Source organism: Erpetoichthys calabaricus, chromosome 8 (assembly GCF_900747795.2).
Source record: "Erpetoichthys calabaricus chromosome 8, fErpCal1.3, whole genome shotgun sequence".
In the NCBI taxonomy this organism is placed as follows: Eukaryota; Metazoa; Chordata; class Cladistia; order Polypteriformes; family Polypteridae; genus Erpetoichthys; species Erpetoichthys calabaricus.
Window position 1 is genome coordinate 4,535,532 of NC_041401.2, and position 22,614 is coordinate 4,558,145.

Below are 22,614 nucleotides of genomic sequence, written 5' to 3' on the forward strand. Positions count from 1 at the left end.
CTGGTCAAAAAGAATCTGTTAAAAGCTGGACATCAGAAGACCAGGCTGTGGAGCCGAGCAGTGCCACCTACTGCCCATATGTGACTTCAGGGGTCTGGCAGCCGCAGTGGAAGAAGCAAAGGGGTGGCACAACAGAGAATGTGCCACACCAGATGGTATACTGAATTCAACTGCCCTTGCACTGAAGACTTTATGTATGGCGTGTGCTAATGACCAGGCCAGGCCAAGGAAGCAAGTCTGTGGCTACCCCTAGTGGGCACTTACCTTTGCATAGTGGGCACCCTTGAGAGTCCACATGTACCCACCGAAAAACAGCATCAGAAAAAAACAAAAACAAAAGGGCATCTCGGGTGGAGCAGCGCAGAGGAAAGAGACAGAAAGTCGGGTCACCTGATTTGTCGGTCTTGTTAGGTGGGCCAGCTGAGGGGCCGCTGGTGCCAGCGCTGCCCGCCTTGGAGCCGTTCTTGGCAGACGAGGATTTCTGCTTCGTTTTCCCCGAGTCCTGGGATTTGAGCTTCTTGGCGTGTTTGCTTCCTTTGTAGTGCGCCTCGGCTTGGCTCTAAGAGGAGAACAAAGGAAGAGCAGCGTCAGACAAGACAGAAGAAAGTGGGCACCTCATGGCACAAACCCTGGAATGGCTGCCAAGAGCATATAAAGGGGGGGGGAACAGAGAATCCAGCCCCCCCCCCCAGCATTCATTTTACAGCTGCTGCCAATCAGCGTGGCCCCCTACTGGCTGGAAGTTCAAATGCGGGTCACAAGGTTAAAATCCCACCGCTGACTCACTGCGGCAACTCCAGATGTGAAAAACATTTAATAATTACTGCAACAGGAGACCCCCTTAACCATCCAACATGCCAACTCTCTCATCTCGATTCTCTGCTCTGCCCGACAGCCACGTGACACAACGCGGGCACACAGTCACGGAGGCAACGCCACCCAGTGGACGACTTGTAGTAAAGCACGACAAACTCATGTGCATCTGTCACTGGATCAAGGGGGTCCTCAATCACGAGACACTGTCAGGAGATCAGAGAAGCCCGACGAACTCCCACCCCGAGTGCACGGCGGGCGCATTTTGAAGGTCAACAGGCATTCATCAGAGACGTGATCACCGCTGCCTGTGCTTGATTTGGCACGGCTGGCGAGTGATTTAGGGCACACTGGCATGTCCAGACGACGCCCACCACATGGCTCTCGTTTGCTACGTCAGCACAGCTCTAAGTTGGACACCTGATGGCAAGAATGAACAAGAGCCTGACTGCCCCTTTGACACGGACCTCCAAAACGCTTTCTACACTGACTAAGGCAGGCAAACCTGGGGACCACCCTTTAGGACCACTACCAGTGAGCCAGAACATTCTGAATCTGACCCACGGTCAGAGTTTATCAGTTCTGCAGGCAAAAGCTGGGGGAGCAGAAAAGGGGATTTGGTGGAAATAATCCAAAGAAACTCTGTGGTGCCCCCCATCTCTGACTCAGTGGTGCCCCCTGGCTGTCACTCACAGTTAACACCTGCTGGGCTCTGTGACGCCCTCTACTTGTAAATCTTACACTTAGTCAGCTCAGTGGTGCCCCCTACCTGTAACTCCTACCACATACTGTACGTACCCCTATTGGTAACTCATATGAAATGCTCCTTCAGCTCAGTAGCGCCACCTGTCTGTAAACCACAGATTTGCTTAATTCATTGGTGCCCCCTACCTGTAATAAACGTGTGGTTTGGCGCTGTGATGCCACCTACTTGTAACTTCACCCACATACTTTGTCATCTCAGTGGTGATACCTATCTGTACCAAGTAATAAACAATCATTTGATTCTATAGTGCACCCTATCAGTAACTCTTACCACATATTTAGCCAGCTCAGTGGTGCCCACCTATCTGTACAAAGTAATAAACACTAGCTTAATTCTGTGGTGCCCCCTACCCATAACTCCTACCAAATACTTAGTCAGCTCAATGGTGCCCCCTATCTGTAATGCCAACCACATACTTAGTCAGCTCAGTGGTGCCCCCCCTATCTGTACCAAGTAATAAACACTAATTTGATTCTATAGTGCCCCCTACCCATAACTCCTACCAAATACTTAGTCAGCCCAGTGGTGCCCCCTATCTGTAACACCAATCACATACTTAGTCAGCTTATTGGTGCCCACCTATCTGTACCAAGTAATAAAAACTAATTTGATTCTATAATGCCCCCTATCAGTAACTCATACCACATATTTATCCAGCTCAGTGGTGCCCACCTATCTGTACCATTTAATAAACACTAGCTTGATTCTGTGGTGCCCCCTACCTGTAACTCCTACCACATACTAAGTCAGCCCAGTGGTGCCCCCCCTATCTGTACCAAGTAATAAACACCAGCTTAATTCTGTGGTGCCCCGTACCCATAACTCCTATCACCTACTTAGCCAGCTCGGTGGTGCCCCCTACCTGTAACTATTACCACATACTTAGTCACCTCAGTGGTAACTCGTATTAAATTCTCCTTCAGCCCAGTAGTGGCCCCCTTTCTGTAAACCACAGACTTGCTTAACTCACTGGTGCCCCCTACCTGTAATAAACACTGGTTTGGCTCCGTGATTCTGTGATGCCACCTACTTGTCACACTTACCGTATACGTATGAAGCTCAGTGGTGCCCCCTGCCTGTGACACATAATAAAGTCGTATTCAGCTCACCGGCGCCCCTGTTGGTAACTCGCAACAAATTCGTCTTCAGCTCAGAGGTGCCCTCTACTCATAACACACAGTAAACACTCATTTGTGGTGCCCCCTACTTGTGACTGTCAAATACTAATTCAGCTCAGCGGTGCCCCCTGCCAGTAACACATAACAAAGACTTGCTTGCCTCTGTGGTGCCCCCTACCTGCACGCCTTACCCATCACGTATTACCAGGGGGGGCCGCTGCCAGAGATGGATGCCCCTGAACGTTTGCTCCTCGCTTGTCAAATTTCTCATTTCTCACACACAAGCGCCCTCTGGTGGAGACAGTGGGATTTGCAGCACAGCAGACAAAGACAGGGAGGGCTTTTTCTATCTTTTGATTGTCACCTGTCACCCTGAATTATATTTCGGTGTATAAGAGTGTCACACCATGGCTGTCATTTTGATGAGTGACTCGTCACACTCGTTCGTATTTTTAATTGTCATTACCGACGCTCCAGACCCCGATCTACAGAAGCCGCTGAACTGCACGGTTTTTAATTTGTCCCCCTCTGGGGGTGAACGTTAGGCCGACTTAATCCTCTCGGCTCTGCTAATCTGCTCGCCTTATCCCTCAGGATGGATCCTTATCTCATTATCTGAGAATGAAATGCGGACTTTTTCAATTAATTATAACACATCTGACCTAATTGCGGCTGGAAACCCAAAGCCGAGACGGCGACTTCCCCGCATCTCAGCTGCTCTTATCTGGTTACCCTTCGGCCATCTCAGGTGTCCTCTCACGTTTCAAAGGCTCGCTGAACGAGAGGCCGAACACGCAGCGAGCGTCAAGTCAGACAAAGACCCCGGTCATGGGCTGAGAATTATTTAAAGGCTGCTCGGCGGCACATTTCTGCTTTACGGACCACCCAGGCCTGCGTCTAGACCTCCGGTGCCCCTTAAATAAAGTTCCTGTGACTGAAGTGGAGCAGATGGCGGCGTTGTACTCAGACAGTGATTGTTAACCTGGGGTGGTCTATTCACACCTGGCACTTTACCCAATATAGTGCCTTACACATAGGAGAAGAATTTATAAAAGGACGAAATTGCTGTCTTTGGGAGGCATCACAAAAATGAATAGTGTTACAATTCAGCTGGGTGGCACAGTGCCACTGCCTCAGCCTCAAGGGATGGAGGTTCTCTCACCACAGTACTTACCGTCTCTGGTGACGGTGTCACCGTGGGCAGACATGTGTCATGTGGGATTGGGCATGTGGCCTGATGTGGCTTTGTGACATCTCTGCCCAGCCAGAGATGGTTGGCACCTGAAGCAACAGGACAGGGCACCCCCAAAACTGAAACAGAAGCATGAGTGACAGAGAAAGCTTGTTGATCAGGCCACTCTGGTGCCTCCACAGGGTAAGCCAAGCAATTAACTGGCACCCTCACGGTGGCATCGGTCTGGAGACGCACAACTGCAGGAATGGGACGGATAACAAAATGGCACTGGCACATGAATTTGGGAATTTGAGTCTGGAGCTGCGCAGTCAAAAGTTATTGTTGACAGCTGGTATGCCAACATTTAGGCCACGATGCTCACCTTGGGCAGCATTCAAGATGACAATAAGCAGATCACAAGCAACACTAAAGAGTGGCCTCAGCAACTTCATGCAGTCACATCCAAGACCCTCAGGCTGAATCCAAAAAAATGGAAGGTGGCAATGACAATGAGCACTGTGGCACAAGGGACAAGCAAACTGGCAAACCTGCGGATGGTGACTTGCCAAGAAATTCACTGAGGTGGGCAGATGGGACATACTGGGTGCCATTTGGGTGCTGGGACAGGAGGTTACTCAGCCGTGTAAAACGCTGCCCAATCTCAAATGCGGGCATCATGCAAGCATGTCAGAAGTGACAGCTTATGTGAGACAAACTGAGAGTACACTTTTAGGATGGCCAACCCCAACAAGAGACCCTAGGGCATCCTGCCAAGGTCAAACCTGGCAAGAGGGCACTGTGGTGGGAGCCTCAAATCCTTACTGGGTTTTTACCTGGAAGTCACCCTAAGAGGTGTTAGAAATGGCTGTTGGGTGCCAAGGTCCTCTTGAGGTGGGCACTCAGAAGAAGCACAGCAGGGTGGAAGACGCCCAGTGCCATACGATCCGAGGAGTCTGTCCAGTCCACTCTGTGCACTCAGGGAGGCTCCTGCTTAGACAGGCCTCTGCTGCCCAATTACGTAGTGCTGGGAAAAAGTATTTGCCCCCTTTCTGATGCCCTCTGTTTTTGCATATTTGATACAACAAGCGGCCTCAGATGTTCAGGCAAAACATAACAATAGAGAAAGGAAGCCTGAGTGAAGACCAGGAATGGCCAATTCAAGAAATAAAGTTAGCCAGCGTCCCATGTGAAAAAGTAATGGCCCCCATAGTTTCAATGCATGGTTGCAGCAGTAACTGCCCCCAATATGCTTCAGTCCGTCACATCACCCACCACTTCTGCTCATCTCGGCATCTCCATTAGGGTCACATCGGGACTTTGACTTGGCCACTTCAAAGCTTTGGAGCCCCTCAATCATCAACTCGATTTTGTCTTTCTCCTCCTTTATAACCCAATGACACTTTCAGCCTCAGGTCCCAGGTGGAGCAGCGGACATTCTCTTGAACAACATTCTGGTCACGTAGAGAGTTTGCCATTCCTTCAGTAAAGACAAATCTTCCAAAGCCTCCCACGCCATCACACCAGCGCCTCCATGTCTCACTATAGGTCTGACGTTGCATCTCTCAGACACACTGGGCCCCATGTTATACTTTTGACTCGTCTGCCATTACTTCCAAAGGATTCTTCACCTCAATGTTCCTCACGGAGAGCAGATGTTTCTCCCATGAATCCCATTTTTGCTCCGTCACATCTCATGAAGTTCAGAATGCTGACCTTAACTGAAGCTGCCCAGGCCAGCAGGTCTGTGGATGTTCTCCTGGGGTCCGCTGGATCTTCTTAAATGCGCTGTGTTATAATTTTGGTAGGCTGGCGGGTCCCACGTGTTCTCCATTTCAGAGAATCCAATCCCAGTGGTGGGCTCGAGTCCCACAGCCCCTTGTCACCGTATCCTGGTTGGTAGGATTGATAAACATGTTTTGCTTGTCTCTTCAGTAATTTCCTTTGTGTTTTCATTGTGTCCACTTTACCGTCATGGTGGGCGAGGGTCACTACGGGGTGAGGGTCAAGGTTTATTTCTGTTAGTTGTTGGGCTGAAGACTTTATCCAAGATGGCCGACAATATTTGAGATACTGAGATACAACTGCTTGCAATTCTTTTGTTTTTCAAGTTGGAGCTCAGTGACTCGCTCAGGTCACATGGTAGTGGCAGTGGTGGGATTTGAACCGACAACTTCAGGGTTTGAAGTCCAAAGCCTTAATCACTATGGCCCACTATCTATCTATGTAATAATATAGCGCCTTTCATATCTATCTCTGTCTGTCAATCTATGATATAGCACCTTACATATCTATCTATCTATTATACTGTATAGCACCTTTCACCTATATTGCACTTATATTTACTTATTATTTGGCCGATCTCTTAAATTGGTTCAGTTTCTTTTGTTTTTCCAAGGTGAAGTGACTCGCTCAGGGTCACACGGTGGTGTCAGTAGTGGGATTTGAACCCACAACCTGAGGGTTTGAGATCCAAAAGCCTTAACTACTACACCACACTATCTACTTATGTGTTATGTAACACCTTTCATATCTGTCTCTGTTTGTCAAGCTATTATATAGCGCCTTTCACATGTTACCTGTCTTACATTTACATGTGATTTGGCTGACGCTTTTATCCAAGGTCACATAACATTTGAGGTACAATCGGTTCCATTTCCAAACAGAGCTCAGGCAGGTCACGTGACTCACTCAGGGTCACACGGTGGTGTCAGTAGTGGGATTTGATCCACACTATCTATCTATGTATAATATATCGCCTTTCATATTTCTCTCTGCCTTTCAGTCTATTATATAGCGCCTTTTGTCTATATTGCACTTACATTTTCTTATTATTTGTCTAATCTCTTTTTCTGATGAACGGCGTCTGGTGATGCCACCTGTATGTGTGCCATCAAATCACAATCCAGACTCTTCATGTGTCGCTCCTGGCTGGTGGGACGAGCTGCCCACCTCCACTCGGAATTTGGTATTAAAGAAGAGTTTGAAGACCCTCCTGGTTGGGTGAAGCTCTGTCTATCTGATAGCGACCATTAGGTTTTATTATCTAAGAATCGTCACTCACTCATATTTTGCTCCAAGCTCTTCACTAGTGATGGTCAGTTTTGTCCCCTTGTCCTGTCAGGCGCCGTTGACCTGCTTTGTAAATTACTTTGGATAAAAACATCAGCTTAGCAAATTCTGTAAATGTGAACGGGGCTGGCTGTGCTCGGTCACTGGAGAAGCTGCTGTAGGGGGGCAATTACCTTTTCACAAGGGTAACGGGTAACCTCATTGATTACACATATCAAGCAGTAACTTAGTTATCCAGAGTCCATTAGGTGACACAGGCACTTGCATTGGGCATCGTCACCTGAGGGGCACAGTTTAGGACAGTTAAGGGGCACACGCTCTGGGAACTCCCCCACCCTACTGCACATGTAGATACCAAGGGGAAACTCAAAGGGCACAGACACTGAGGATTTGGTAACTGAAGGGGAGCACACTCTGGACATCAAGGGGGCTACCCCAGCCAGGTCTTCATAGAGGCTGCCTTTACCTAAGACCCCATTGTGTAGAAGGAACTGAAGCCATTCACGGTAACAAATGAATAAAAGAAGTGGTGACCAGGACAGGGGCAGACACTTTCTCACAGCACTGCCAGTCATCTTGTTGTCAGCCGCTCGACACCTGCCCACCGTAACGGGACCACCTGACCTGGCTGCACAGATCCTATTAAGTGACAGCTGCCGAGTAAGCACTGGGACAGAAAAGCAGAAAAAAAAAAAGCGCGAGCAGACGGCGGCAACCAGAACAGGAAAAGAGGCAGACGAGGCGGCTGGCAGATGACACTTCAGCACCTCTGTGTTTACACACATTACCTGCGCCATCTGTCACACCCTGGCGCCAGGCGAGCACCGCACTGCACTTTCACTTCTCACTCGTGTCCTCCATTTTCTAAACCCACCTTCTCCTGTCTGAGCCTCCGGCAGCTGCCAGTCACCCTGATGTCAATAAGTGGCAGCTCAGTAGGGGGACGCCAGTCCACACTCAGATTCAGGAGGCCAGCTTAGAGCTGGCAGTGCCATTCAGTTTGAATTGTATATAGCGCCTTGCACACTGAATTCTAAAATAGGGTCTTCTTAGCTATGGCGAACTCACAAGGCTCTAGATAGATAGATAGATAGATAGATAGATAGATAGATAGATAGATAGATAGATAGATAGATAGATAGATAATGAAAGGCACTATATAATAGATAGATAGATAGATAGATAGATAGATAGATAGATAGATAGATAGATAGATAGATAGATAATGAAAGGCACTATATAATAGATAGATAGATAGATAGATAGATAGATAGATAGATAGATAGATAGATAGATAGATAGATAGATAGATAGATAGATAGATAGATAATGAAAGGCACTATATAATAGATAGATAGATAGATAGATAGATAGATAGATAGATAGATAGATAGATAGATAGATAGATAGATAGATAATAAAGGCACTATATAATAGATAGATAGATAGATAGATAGATAGATAGATAGATAGATAGATAGATAGATAGATAGATAGATAGATAGATAGATAATAAAGGCACTATATAATAGATAGATAGATAGATAGATAGATAGATAGATAGATAGATAGATAGATAATGAAAGGCACTATATAATAGATAGATAGATAGATAGATAGATAATGAAAGGCACTATATAATAGATAGATAGATAGATAGATAGATAGATAGATAGATAGATAGATAGATAGATAGATAGATAGATAGATAGATAGATAGATAATGAAAGGCACTATATCATAGATAGATAGATAGATAGATAGATAGATAGATAGATAGATAGATAGATAGATAGATAGATAATGAAAGGCACTATATAATAGATAGATAGATAGATAGATAGATAGATAGATAGATAGATAGATAGATAGATAGATAGATAGATAGATAGATAGATAGATAGATAGATAATGAAAGGCACTATATAACAGATAGATAGATAGATAGATAGATAGATAGATAGATAGATAGATAGATAGATAGATAGATAGATAGATAGATAGATAATGAAAGGCACTATATAATAGATAGATAGATAGATAGATAGATAGATAGATAGATAGATAGATAGATAGATAGATAATGAAAGGCACTATATAATAGATAGATAGATAGATAGATAGATAGATAGATAGATAGATAGATAGATAGATAGATAATGAAAGGCACTATATAATAGATAGATAGATAGATAGATAGATAGATAGATAGATAGATAGATAGATAGATAGATAGATAGATAGATAGATAGATAGATAATAAAGGCACTATATAATAGATAGATAGATAGATAGATAGATAGATAGATAGATAGATAGATAGATAGATAGATAGATAATAAAGGCACTATATAATAGATAGATAGATAGATAGATAGATAGATAGATAGATAGATAGATAGATAATGAAAGGCACTATATAATAGATAGATAGATAGATAGATAATGAAAGGCACTATATAATAGATAGATAGATAGATAATGAAAGGCACTATATAATAGATAGATAGATAGATAGATAGATAGATAGATAGATAGATAGATAGATAATGAAAGGCACTATATCATAGATAGATAGATAGATAGATAGATAGATAGATAGATAGATAGATAGATAGATAGATAATGAAAGGCACTATATAATAGATAGATAGATAGATAGATAGATAGATAGATAGATAGATAGATAGATAGATAGATAGATAGATAGATAATGAAAGGCACTATATAATAGATAGATAGATAGATAGATAGATAGATAGATAGATAGATAGATAGATAGATAGATAGATAGATAGATAATGAAAGGCACTATATAACAGATAGATAGATAGATAGATAGATAGATAGATAGATAGATAGATAGATAGATAGATAGATAGATAGATAATGAAAGGCACTATATAATAGATAGATAGATAGATAGATAGATAGATAGATAGATAGATAGATAGATAGATAGATAGATAGATAGATAATAAAGGCACTATATAATAGATAGATAGATAGATAGATAGATAGATAGATAGATAGATAGATAGATAGATAGATAATGAAAGGCACTATATAATAGATAGATAGATAGATAGATAATAAAGGCACTATATAATAGATAGATAGATAGATAGATAGATAGATAGATAGATAGATAGATAGATAATGAAAGGCACTATATAATAGATAGATAGATAGATAGATAGATAGATAGATAGATAGATAATGAAAGGCACTATATAATAGATAGATAGATAGATAGATAGATAGATAGATAGATAGATAGATAGATAGATAGATAATGAAAGGCACTATATAACAGATAGATAGATAGATAGATAGATAGATAGATAGATAGATAGATAGATAGATAGATAGATAATGAAAGGCACTATATAATAGATAGATAGATAGATAGATAGATAGATAGATAATGAAAGGCACTATATAATAGATAGATAGATAGATAGATAGATAGATAGATAGATAGATAGATAGATAGATAGATAGATAGATAGATAGATAGATAATGAAAGGCACTATATAATAGATAGATAGATAGATAGATAGATAGATAGATAGATAGATAGATAATGAAAGGCACTATATAACAGATAGATAGATAGATAGATAGATAGATAGATAGATAGATAGATAGATAGATAGATAGATAGATAGATAGATAGATAATGAAAGGCACTATATAATAGATAGATAGATAGATAGATAGATAGATAGATAGATAGATAGATAGATAGATAATAAAGGCACTATATAATAGATAGATAGATAGATAGATAGATAGATAGATAGATAGATAGATAGATAGATAGATAGATAATGAAAGGCACTATATAATAGATAGATAGATAGATAGATAGATAGATAGATAGATAGATAGATAGATAGATAGATAGATAGATAATAAAGGCACTATATAATAGATAGATAGATAGATAGATAGATAGATAGATAGATAGATAGATAGATAGATAGATAGATAGATAATGAAAGGCACTATATAATAGATAGATAGATAGATAGATAGATAGATAGATAGATAGATAGATAGATAGATAGATAATGAAAGGCACTATATAATAGATAGATAGATAGATAGATAGATAGATAGATAGATAGATAGATAGATAGATAGATAGATAGATAGATAGATAATGAAAGGCACTATATAATAGATAGATAGATAGATAGATAGATAATGAAAGGCACTATATAATAGATAGATAGATAGATAGATAGATAGATAGATAGATAGATAGATAGATAGATAGATAGATAGATAGATAGATAGATAGATAGATAGATAGATAGATGCTGCATAATAGATAGATAGATAGATATGACGGTGATGTGGAGGAAGGCCAAGCAACGAACAAAACAACAGGAGGGTCCATTCTGTCCACCAGCCCACCCCATAGACTTAGACAGACATTCGGTCCATAAGGGGTTCAGATGCCAGGGCCAATGCCAGCCCCTAAATGAAGTTGTTGCCAAGTTGAGGAGGGTGACATCACTCCACATATGATCTCAGCGTCTCAAGTCCTGCCGGGCCCCCCTTACCTGCGCTAAGCCCCCGGTTGCTGTTTTTTTTCTATGCCACGATCCCTGACTGTGAGATTAATGGCGTCGGCTGCACTGAATACACTTGAGGCGATGGCCCACACTTATTTATAGCCCCCTCCATTTATCTGTCAAAGCCTGTCAGCGTCCCACCATCCCAAAAATACCCCGCTAATCCACTTCAAAGCCCCTCTGAATGTTTTTCTGCGCCCTATTTACCAAATAAATGATGGCCTCTGCGTTTAGCGTTTCAATGGGCGCTCATCTCTCAGTATGCGGGGGGTAATCGCATGTCTGACAGCTCGCGTCATTGTGAGGCTCCGTCGCTTCTCACAGCTCATCCTGTCACTTGTCCCCTTCCTTCACTTCACCTCCGTGACAAATGGTGACGCGTCTTCTGAACTAAAGGTCTGATTGTGGAGCGGCCAGCTTGGGGGCTGCAAGGTTCTCAACTCGACATCTTTCAAGTCCCTCTTACTCCCTCACAGTCACGACAAACACGGAGAGACCACTCGTTACAATACGCCACACTGGTTCCCGCAGATTAAGATGGCGTCCACAGCCAAACAAGTGAGCCGAGCCCTAAAGTTACAAGCCAGGGACCTTCGTGAGTCTCGATGCACGTCTTCAGATTCCACTCAAGCTGTTAAAGAGGAGTCTGTGCGTCCGCGATGCTCTCTGTGAGATTCCTCCATTTTGAATGTGGCCCGGCGGTGCGTCCTTGTCTTGTAGTTGACCCTGTGGACACTAGGGGTCTCCATTAAACCCAACAGACAGACACGCAGGACACAAGGTAAAGGCAGTGGCTGACTGCGATCTGCTTGTCTCAAGTCATCGGCGGCTCATTCAGTCGCGTCCCAAACCTCCTCATCTTTACACGTGGCGGGCGGTGCTTTGCTCTCCTCCCCCTCCCGCTTCTGGGAATCCGAGTCCGGCGGTTTACGGGAGAAGTAGCAGACGGATGGACATAGACCTTCTCCATCCCAGAATTCTTCAGGGCAGGTCACATGTTCCTCACCAGTAAGCCACAGGCTGAAGTCTTCATCGCTTGGATGTCTATTGGTCCCACCATTATCGTCTACAGGATTGAATACGGCTCCTTGCCAAACCTCTTCTATGAGGTACGAGCACGGGACAGAGTTCATTACATCGAGAAACCTCACGATCCCCTCCCTGGCACGTACCTCATCCTAGACGCCATCACCCAGAGTTTTTCTTTCCTGATGATTATAGACGCTGTATCCTTCTGCTTTGCCCTTTTCCTTCCCATGATGGTCCAGTACGGGGTCTTCCGTGGGCTCCCTTGTGCCGCAGCGCAGCCCGTCGGGTTTGCGTTCATGGATTAATTTCAGGTTTCTGCCAAACTGACGGCCAGAAATCCTGCCGACTACGCCAGATGTGAACGCTAGGGGTCACTGTTACCCCTTAAACCTGACAGACAGACACGCAGGGCACAAGGTAAAAGTGGTGGCCTGACTGCGATCCGCTTGTCTCAAGTCATCGGTGGCTCGTTCAGTCACGTCCCGAACCTCCTTACCTTTACATGTGGCGGGCAGTGCCTTGCTCTCCTCCCCTCCCCCTTCTGGGAGTCCAGTTACGGGCGAAGTAGCAGATGGATGGGCGTAGACCTTCTCCTTCCCAGAATTCTTCAGGGCAGGTCATGTGTTCCTCACCAGTAAGCTACAGGCTGAAGTCTTCAATGCTCCAATGTCTATCGGTCCCACCATTATCGTCTTCGGGACTGAATACGGCTGCTCGCCGAACCTCCGGATGGCCCTCTTCTATGAGGTACAAGCACGGGGCAGAATTCATTACATTGAACTCCCCGGCACGTACCTCATCCTAGACACTGTCATCCAGAGTTTTTCATTCCTGATGATTATAGCCAAACTGATAGCCAGAAATCCTGCCGACTACGCCAGATGTGAATGCTAGGGGTCACTGTTACCCCTTAAACCCAACAGACAGACACGCAGGACAAAAGGTAAAAGCACTAAGAAGTTCTTTTTAATTATTCCCTTCCCTTTTCAGCCACAGATAATCAGGCAAGTAAACACAATGCACTCTAAATTCAGATCTTCTCTCTCTTCTTATCCTCCACACCCCCAGCAAGCGCTGCCCACCTCCTCCCACCTCAGGCTCGCTTGCTGCGTTTTCAGCAGTCCTTTATAGCGCTACCGACCCGGAAGTGATTCGACTCTTCTGTCCACATGACCTGCCTGCACTTCCGGGTCGGATGGAGAACTCAAGTTTTTAATTGGCTAAGAAGTACTTCCTGTTCTCGTGACCTACTGGTATTTCCGGGCTGGGCGAGAACCTCGTCTCCCGTCTTTGTCTTCCCACAGCATGCCCTGGCGGCACCCTCGGTACCCAGCAGGGCTGTGATAGCGAACTCCATGTCCCATAGTGCCCTGCGGGAATCTGGGGCACCGCTACAGTCCAGGGAATCTGCCATCTAGCATCTTGGGGGAGGCAGTGTCCCCCCCCCCATCACTCCATTCTTTGGGCGTCCTGGCTGGCCGTCTGTTACAAACCCTTTTGTTTCCCTTCTCTGTCCTTCTTTTGCTCGTCTTGCCCTTTATTCGCCCAATGGGTGGGACTGAGCGGCCCTCTGCATTTCGGTGTTTTGAGGGGCCATCAGCTCGTCTCTCCCGCTCTGGATGTTCGTCTGTCATTTCTTATCAGTTCTGTTGTTCTTTTCGCATTGTTATTGCGCTCCTTCAGGGTCTTGACGTGGTGACCACACCTGACCTCCTTAGCCTTATGTTTGTCCCCCGGAAAAACGAATCAAAAACATTGAATTTGTTTTCAGTAAGAAAAAATGTGATGACATCCAAGGTTTTGAGAGGAGTTGTTTTAAAAGAGTACGACTAGCGGCCGACACAGTAACTACATAGCGCAATGCTTCACGTGACACCGGACCGCTCTCCGCTAACCTTAATCCTGACCCTGACGGTGTGAATGTTAGTAAGGAGACTGGGTGACTTGGGAAAAAGAAAGATCTGTGCGGGATTTGCTCCTCACGCCTCAGAACAGAAACAAAAACACCTCGTCTACCACCAGGACCTTCGTTTAATGGGACAAGATGAATGTTTTTGAGAAGTGACAACACACGGCCACCAAACGACAGGCAGAAATTCAGCGTGTAGCAACAAGGGAGCTCAACAACAATTTCAAAAAGGGCTTCCCTGGATGGCATGAAGAAGTTGAAGGAACCTGCAGACAAGTGGACTGATCAAGGAGGAAAGAATTAAAAGAATTGACTTCCACTCAAGAAGTTCCAGTATTTGCGTTTAATAACAGTTGTCTAAAAACGCTTGCAAACGCCAGCATAACCGCAGTAGGAAAGGTCAACCCAGTGCCCACCGCTGCAGGTTTAGGACACGTCCCTTGAGTGACACATTTTGAGACTGTCACCAATGCACAATCACAATCGGGACAGTAGACACCTGCTTCTTTGCACGCTTTTCTATGATTTTTTCGGTTGCTTGGTGCACATGATGGTAGAAAGGCAGCACCCGATCGGCACGGTTGATGCGCCACTTGTGATATTGTGGGCAACGGCAGCACCAGGCTTAGCGACTTCCACAGCTCCGTCGACACGAACGTTGACAGTTACTGCATTGTGATGAGAGATTAGGGGGCTTAAGAACATGCAAAAGTTGACAGACGAGAGGAGACCATTCAGCCCATCAAGCCCCTTTAGTTAGCCAATGGCTGCTGTCCTTGCACTTCATCACAATCATTCTGACTTTATGCCACTCACCTACATGGTGCATCACCAGGCGTATCACGCGTATCAGCGTCTGAGGACTAATCGATGTCGTCCTTATGAACACTCGACTCAATTTGTCCTAAAACGGCTCCTCAGGAACACACCGCTGTGGTTTGATTGAAGGCTCCGCCCCCTCATGAATATTCAATATGAATAACCCACCATTGCCAACTGTTCATTGATTAATTAATGGACAGATATTGTTGGTTTCCATTGATGTGTAATCATTTTTTTTTACCTTGTTTTAGCAAATCTGCATTTCTAGGTGTGCCAGTTCAGTGTTTAGTTAATCTTGTGTTTAAACTGAGAATTGTTCACAACGCTCTGCACCTGCACTCCGCTACACAAGAAGTAAGTTGAGTTACTCTAGAGCGGCAAAGCCCATAGAAATATTCCTGATCTTTTGCAGCACAATGTCGTTTCATCCACTAGGTGGCAGCAGCATATTGTACTGAGAGTTATCTGAGCTTCACACTACAAAGGGGAGCATCACACGTCACCCCGAGTCTGACTCAGGATTAACCGCACTTACACAGAACTCTGAGCTTCAGTCACGCTTGGGGTTAAGGATCAGGAGACAGGGAGTCGGGAATTCTGAAGTTGAATGGCACCTCAAAAAAAAAAAACAGCAGAAAACACGAGGCGAGAGGGTCGAACATCAGAACTACAACAACACCACCACCATGTATTTGTGGAGCACATTTTCATACAAGTGGTGCAACTCAAAGTGCCTTACAGGATGAAGAAAGAAAAGTTTACATGAAACACAGGTGGCGCAGTGGTAGTGCTGCTGCTTTGCAGTAAGGAGACTGTGGAAGATTGTGGGTTCGCTTCCCGGTTCCTCCCTGTGTGGATAGCGCTTTGAGTACTGGGACAAGCGCTACAGTGCATCCGGAAAGTATTCCCAGCGCTTCATCACTTTTTCCACATTTTGTTATGTTACAGCCTTATTCCAAAATGGATTAAATTCATTTTTTTCCTCAGAATTCTACACACAACACCCCATAATAACAACGTGAAAAAAGTTTACTTGAGATTTTTGCAAATTTATTAAAAATAAAAAAACTGAGAAATCCCATGTCCATAAGTATTCACAGCCTTTGCTCAATACTTTGTCGATGCCCCTTTGGCAGCAATTCCAGCCTCAAGTCTTGTTGAATATGATGCCACAAGCTTGGCACACCTATCCTTGGCCAGTTTGGCCCATTCCTCTTTGCAGCACCTCTCAAGCTCCATCAGGTTGGATGGGAAGCGTCGGTGCACAGCCATTTTAAGATCTCTCCAGAGATGTTCAATCAGATTCAAGTCTGGGCTCTGGCTGGGCCACTCAAGGACATTCACAGAGTTGTCCTGAAGCCACTCCTTTGATATCTTGGCTGTGTGCTTAGGGTTGTTGTCCTGCTGAAAGATGAACCGTCGCCCCAGTCTGAGGTCAAGAGCGCTCTGGAGCAGGTTTTCATCCAGGATGTCTCTGTACATTGCTGCAGTCATCTTTCCCTTTATCCTGACTAGTCTCCCAGTCCCTGCCACTGACAAACATCCCCACAGCATGATGTTGCCACCACCATGCTTCACTGTAGGGATGGTATTGGCCTGGTGATGAGCGGTGCCTGGTTTCCTCCAAACGTGACGCCTGGCATTCACACCAAAGAGTTCAATCATTTTCTTTGTCATGGTCTGAGAGTCCTTCAGGTGCCTTTTACTAAGGAGTGGCTTCCATCTGACCACTCTACCGTACAGGTCTGATTGGTGGATTGCTGCAGAGATGGTTGTCCTTCTGGAAGGTTCTCCTCTCTCCACAGAAGACCTCTGGAGCTCTGACAGAGTGACCCTCGGGTTCTTGGTCACCTCCCTGACTAAGGCCCTTCTCCCCCGATCACTCAGTTTAGATGGCCGGCCAGCTCTAGGAAGAGTCCTGGTGGTTTCGAACTTCTTCCACTTACGGATGATGGAGGCCACTGTGCTCATTGGGACCTTCAAAGCAGCAGAAATTTTTTCTGTAACCTTCCCCAGATTTGTGCCTCAAGACAATCCTGTCTCGGAGGTCTACAGACAATTCCTTTGACTTCATGCTTGGTTTGTGCTCTGACATGAACTGTCAACTGTGGGACCTTCTATAGACAGGTGTGTGCCTTTCCAAATCAGGTCCAGTCAACTGAATTTACCACAGGTGGACTCAAATGAAGCTGCAGAAACATCTCAAGGATGATCAGGGAAACAGGAGGCACCTGAGCTCAATTTTGAGCTTCAAGGCAAAGGCTGTGAATACTTATGTACATGTGCTTTCTCAATTTTTATTATTTTTAATAAATTTGTAAAAATCTCAGGTAAACTTTTTTCACGTTGTCATTATGGGGTGTTGTGTGTAGAATTCTGAGGAAAAAAATTAATTTAATCCATTTTGGAATAAGGCTGTAACATAACAAAATGTGGAACAAGTGATGAAGCGCTGGGAATACTTTCCGGATGCACTGTATATAAATGTAATGAATTATTATTAACAAAAGTAAGATTAACTTAACTTTAATTTCTAAAATGAAACCCAATACTCGTTCTCTAGATCCAGTGCCAATAAAACCAGTAAAAACTGCAATGGATGTTCTTGCAGCGCCTATCCTAAACATTATCAATAGTTCATTACTGCATGGCACAGTACCTGATACACTAAAACTGTCAGTCATTAAACCATCACTTAAAAAGTCAGACCTAAACCCATACATACTAAATAATTCTAGGCCTATTTCAAATTGACCCTTTCTATCTAAAATACTAGAAAAAGTAGTTGCCAGTCAGCTTCAGTCACACCTTACGCATCACAATTTATTTGAGAAATCCGCACTGGTCACAGTACAGAAACGACACTAACACGGGTTGTAAACGACATTCTGATATCCTCTGATGAAGGAAACTCCACTGTGATTATATTGTTGGAGTTAAGTGCAGCATTTGACACCATCGACCATTCGATTTTACTACACAGACTAGAAAATGATGTTGGGCTTACAGGCCCCGTGCTCGCTTGGTTTAGTTCTTACTTATCAAATCGATTCCAATATGTACAGAAATGTGCTGACAGGACTGTATTGTATTGTGAATTTCTCCTTGGGATTGATAAAGTATCTATCTATCTATCTATCTATCTATCTATCTATCTATCTATCTATCTATCTATCTATCTATCTATCTATCATATAGTGCCTTTCATATCTATCTATCTATCTATCTATCTATCATATAGTGCCTTTCACATCTATCTATCTATCTATCTATCTAGATATCTATCTATCTATCATATAGTGCCTTTCACATCTATCTATCTATCATATAGTGCCTTTCACATCTATCTATCTATCATATAGTGCCTTTCACATCTATCTATCTATATATATATATATATATATATATATATGTATATCAAATACGGACTGCAAGGGAATTGATTCTCATTTGATGCAGCAGCCTGTAAAATTTGGTTATATGTTACCTGTTATATATTTGATTTATTGCTATTTGATCAATAAAGGTCTTTTTAAAAAAATATCTATCTATCTATCTATCTATCTATCTATCTATCTATCTATCTATCTATCTATCTATCTATCTATCTATCTATCTATCATATAGTGCCTTTCACATCTATCTATCTATCATATAGTGCCTTTCACATCTATCTATCTATCTATCTATCTATCTATCTATCTATCTATCTATCTATCTATCTATCTATCTATCTATCTATCTATCTATCTATCTATCTATCTACTCCATCATTATACACAGAAGTTCAATATGGTGTCCCACAGGGCTCAGTACTGGGACCTTCACTGTGTTCACTTTACAGGCTTCCACTGGGACCTCTCATTAGGAAACATCACTCGTACGCAGATGACACCCACTTATACCTCTCATTTAGATCAAATGAAGTTTCTCCGATGTTGTCTTTAATTAGTTGTGTTAGTAAATTAAAGGAGTGGATGAATGAGAAGGACTTGTCTTTAAACAGAGATGTTAATTATTGGAGGGAGTGATGCTGATCACAATATGCTGTCCTCATTTAACTCAGTTGGAATCCCCATTAATTTTACTGAATCAGCCCACAATCTAGGAGTTATCTTTGACTCTAGCATGTCATTTAAAGCGCATAATACGAAGTTGTCCAAATCAGGTTTCTTCCATCTTAAAAATACTGGGAAATTAAGGCGCTTTCTAAATAAACAGGATTCTGAGAAATTAATTCCTGCATTTATCTCTAGTAGGATTGACTCCTGCAATGCGGTGTTCACTGGATGTTCAAACTGTTCTTTATACAACCGCCAGTTAATCCAAAATGCGGCTGCAAGAATTATTACAAGAACAAGAAAATATGAACACACAACTCCAGCTCTTAAATCCTTACACTGGCTCCCGGTTAAGTTTAGGGCAGATTTCAAAATCCTTCTTTTAACATATAAAGCATTAAATGGCCGAGGTCCGGCTTACTTGTCTGAACTTATCATGACCTGAGCGCACATTAAGATCTCAAGATGCTGGTCTGCTAATGATCCATCCATCCATTATCCAACACACTGAATCCTAACACAGGGTCATGGGGGTCTGCTGAAGCCAATCCCAGCCAACACGGCAGGGGAGCAAGGCAGGAACCAATCCCGGGCAGGGCACCAACCCACCGCAGGACACACACCCACACACCAAGCACACACATTATGGCCAATTTAGGATCGCCAATCCACCTAACCTGCATGTCTTTGGACTGTGGGAGGAAACCCACGCAGACACGGGGAGAACATGCAAACTCCATGCAGGAAGGACTTCTGCGAGGACGTCACTTTCGGTTCCTGTTTGATAACATCACTTCCCGTTTGCCTTCTATAGAAGCACCATGTTTGCCTATTGCCGATGTTCTTTGTTATAGACTGATCTGTATCATTTGAACCACAATTTTGCTATAATTTTGGCAGCCAATTCCCCCCAGACCTCTTTCCGTGTTGTATGGATCATTTACAGTGGCGCAGTCGGCAGGATGAATGACTCCATGAAGAATCAGGAGCCAGACCTGAAAAGAGAAGTCCAACCCTTCGGGGCCCAGGTGGGAAAGTACTGAACCCGAGTGGCCGGGTATGGGTTGCGGGTTGAGGGGACCAGACGCGAACTTCATCCCAGGGGTCAGTATATAATACAGTACACAGGGAGAGTAGGAAGGGGGCTTACAGAATAGGGCCATGCTAGATGACTTGTTACGGGCTCTCAGATGTGGCATTTTCCCCTCCCAGACCCAGAAAGGCCAAGCGCTCTGACTGAAAGGTAAAGTTCTGTGGAGCACAAAAGGCACAAAGGAATCGTCTGAGAAGGCAAAGGGAGCAATGGGCAAAGTCCAAATGGGCAAATCCACAGACTGCGCATAAAACAGAGCAGAGATGTCAAAAATCCAGCAAGAGTCACAAACCTCAGAAACTCACCGCTCATCGGGCGCATTCAAATGAACCGCAAGAGACTGTGGGATGACCCCACCTTTATAAGTTTGAGGGCAGTCCCTCATGGTGATTGGCGGGCAGGTGGCCCCACATCTTGGGGGACCACCCACCAAACACAAGGAGCATCATACGTCAACATAAAGGAACTAAATAATCAACCATAAACTCGTAATAAAACAAACCTAAAACACAGCATTTGAACCCTGGCTGAAACACAACACTGGTCAGTAATGGCAGCACGCAGAGGAGGTGGGCACACACTTCACCCTGCTGTTTCTTTTCTGTTCAGTGCCTAAAGTGTTCAGTTCATTCCTTGGGCCACGTAAACGTGCAGCGCTGTATGTGACAAGTCAGAGGACACGGCGACTCGGCTTACATCACTTATGATCGAATCTCCCCCAAGCGTTGTACAGTAGAACATTCTAGACCAGAACAGGCCATGCAGCCAGTGACAGACAGCCATTGGCCTCCACACTGGGAGAACCGGGGGAGCAAGTGTGGCCAGAGCATTACACCCCCACCGGAGTGCTAGATGGCAGCCCCCCCCCCCCAAGTGCCTCAGATCCGTGGGCGCCACCAGAGGGTGATGCAGCAACCGATGAGCCCTTATGGGCTGTGGGAAGCACATCATCGACCACCTGGAGTACATCCAGCCGTGTTCTAAAAGGAGGCAGCAGACACTAGTCGGGGAGCCAGAGTCGGGAGGAGGGAGACAAAGCTTGCCAGGAGGAGTGGAGGAGAAACTGAAAGAGAAGAAGAGGAGGATGAAGAATTTGTGTGGTGCTGGACTTGGGGGAGACGAGGAAGACGTTTCCCACAAGGGAGGAAAAGAAAACAAAAAGCGTGAGAGCTTGAACTTGTGCCCTCTGCATCTGTTTGTGTCGAGTAGGGTGGCTGGCACACCCCCCCCAGTTGGTGCTACAAGCCCAGTGATGTAACTGTACAAGATTACAGGTCAAAGCGTTTCACTCAACTCTGACTGAAGTTACCATTTCTATTAGATGTGCTACAGGGGGGAATTAGGTTGATACCCATAATTCCCTTCACAATTCCCTGTTTCAATTTAAAAGCAGTTTATTATATACTAGCAAAATACCCGCGCTTCGCAGCAGCCAAGCACTGCTTTAAAATTTTTATTAAGAAGAAAAGTAAACCTTTTTAAACTGAGGGAAAATATACCAATAATTATTTGTTAAGGATCTCTTTGTCCCGGGTCCTCCCTGCGTGGAGTTTGCATGTTCTCCCCGTGTCTGTGTAGGTTTCCTCCCACAGTCCAAAGACATGCAGGTGAGGTGGATTGGCGATTCTAAATTGCCCCGTGTGTGTGTGCTTGGTGTGTGTGTGTGTTCTGCGGTGGGCTGGCACCCTGCCCGGGATTGGTTCCTGCCTTGTGCCCTGCGTTGGCTGGGATTGGCTCCAGCAGACCCCCGTGACCCTGTGTTCGGATTCAGCGGGTTGGACAATGGATGGATGGATCTCTTTGTATACCACTTTGTCAGTTCGGCCCTCCGGTTGTAATATGACCAAACTGTGCGCTGAGCTTACTCTTGAGCATGCAACGTATAGTTGACCATGTGAAAAGCAATCTCGCCTCAAATCAATGCCAACCTTTTGTAGGGTCTGTCCCTGAGACTTATTAATTGTCATTGTGAAGCAGAGCCTTACTGGAAATTGGAGGCGTTTGAATTGAAATGGGTTTTATTGATAACTTCGCATCCAGCTTTTGAGAGTTTAAACATTCATAAACATCAAAGTGTCCACTACTGAAATCGTCACCTGTGAATCTAAGATGTTTAAGAGGCATTGGCGGTTGTCCAAAGGTGTAAAATATTTGGCCATTTCGGTACACTTGA

At 44.3% G+C, this 22,614-nt stretch overlaps 1 protein-coding gene across 5 annotated transcripts in view; it reads right to left on the minus strand.

The window, feature by feature from the left end:
• The window catches only part of znf385b (zinc finger protein 385B), a 426,132-nt gene that overhangs the window by 22,121 nt on the left and 381,397 nt on the right, over positions 1 to 22,614 (minus strand). For all 5 annotated transcript variants that reach the window (XM_051930663.1, XM_051930665.1, XM_051930666.1 and 2 more), the window contains one exon: positions 391 to 559. In XM_051930663.1, the coding sequence (XP_051786623.1) occupies positions 391 to 559 (169 nt within the window). The remainder of the gene's footprint in view (positions 1 to 390; positions 560 to 22,614) is intronic.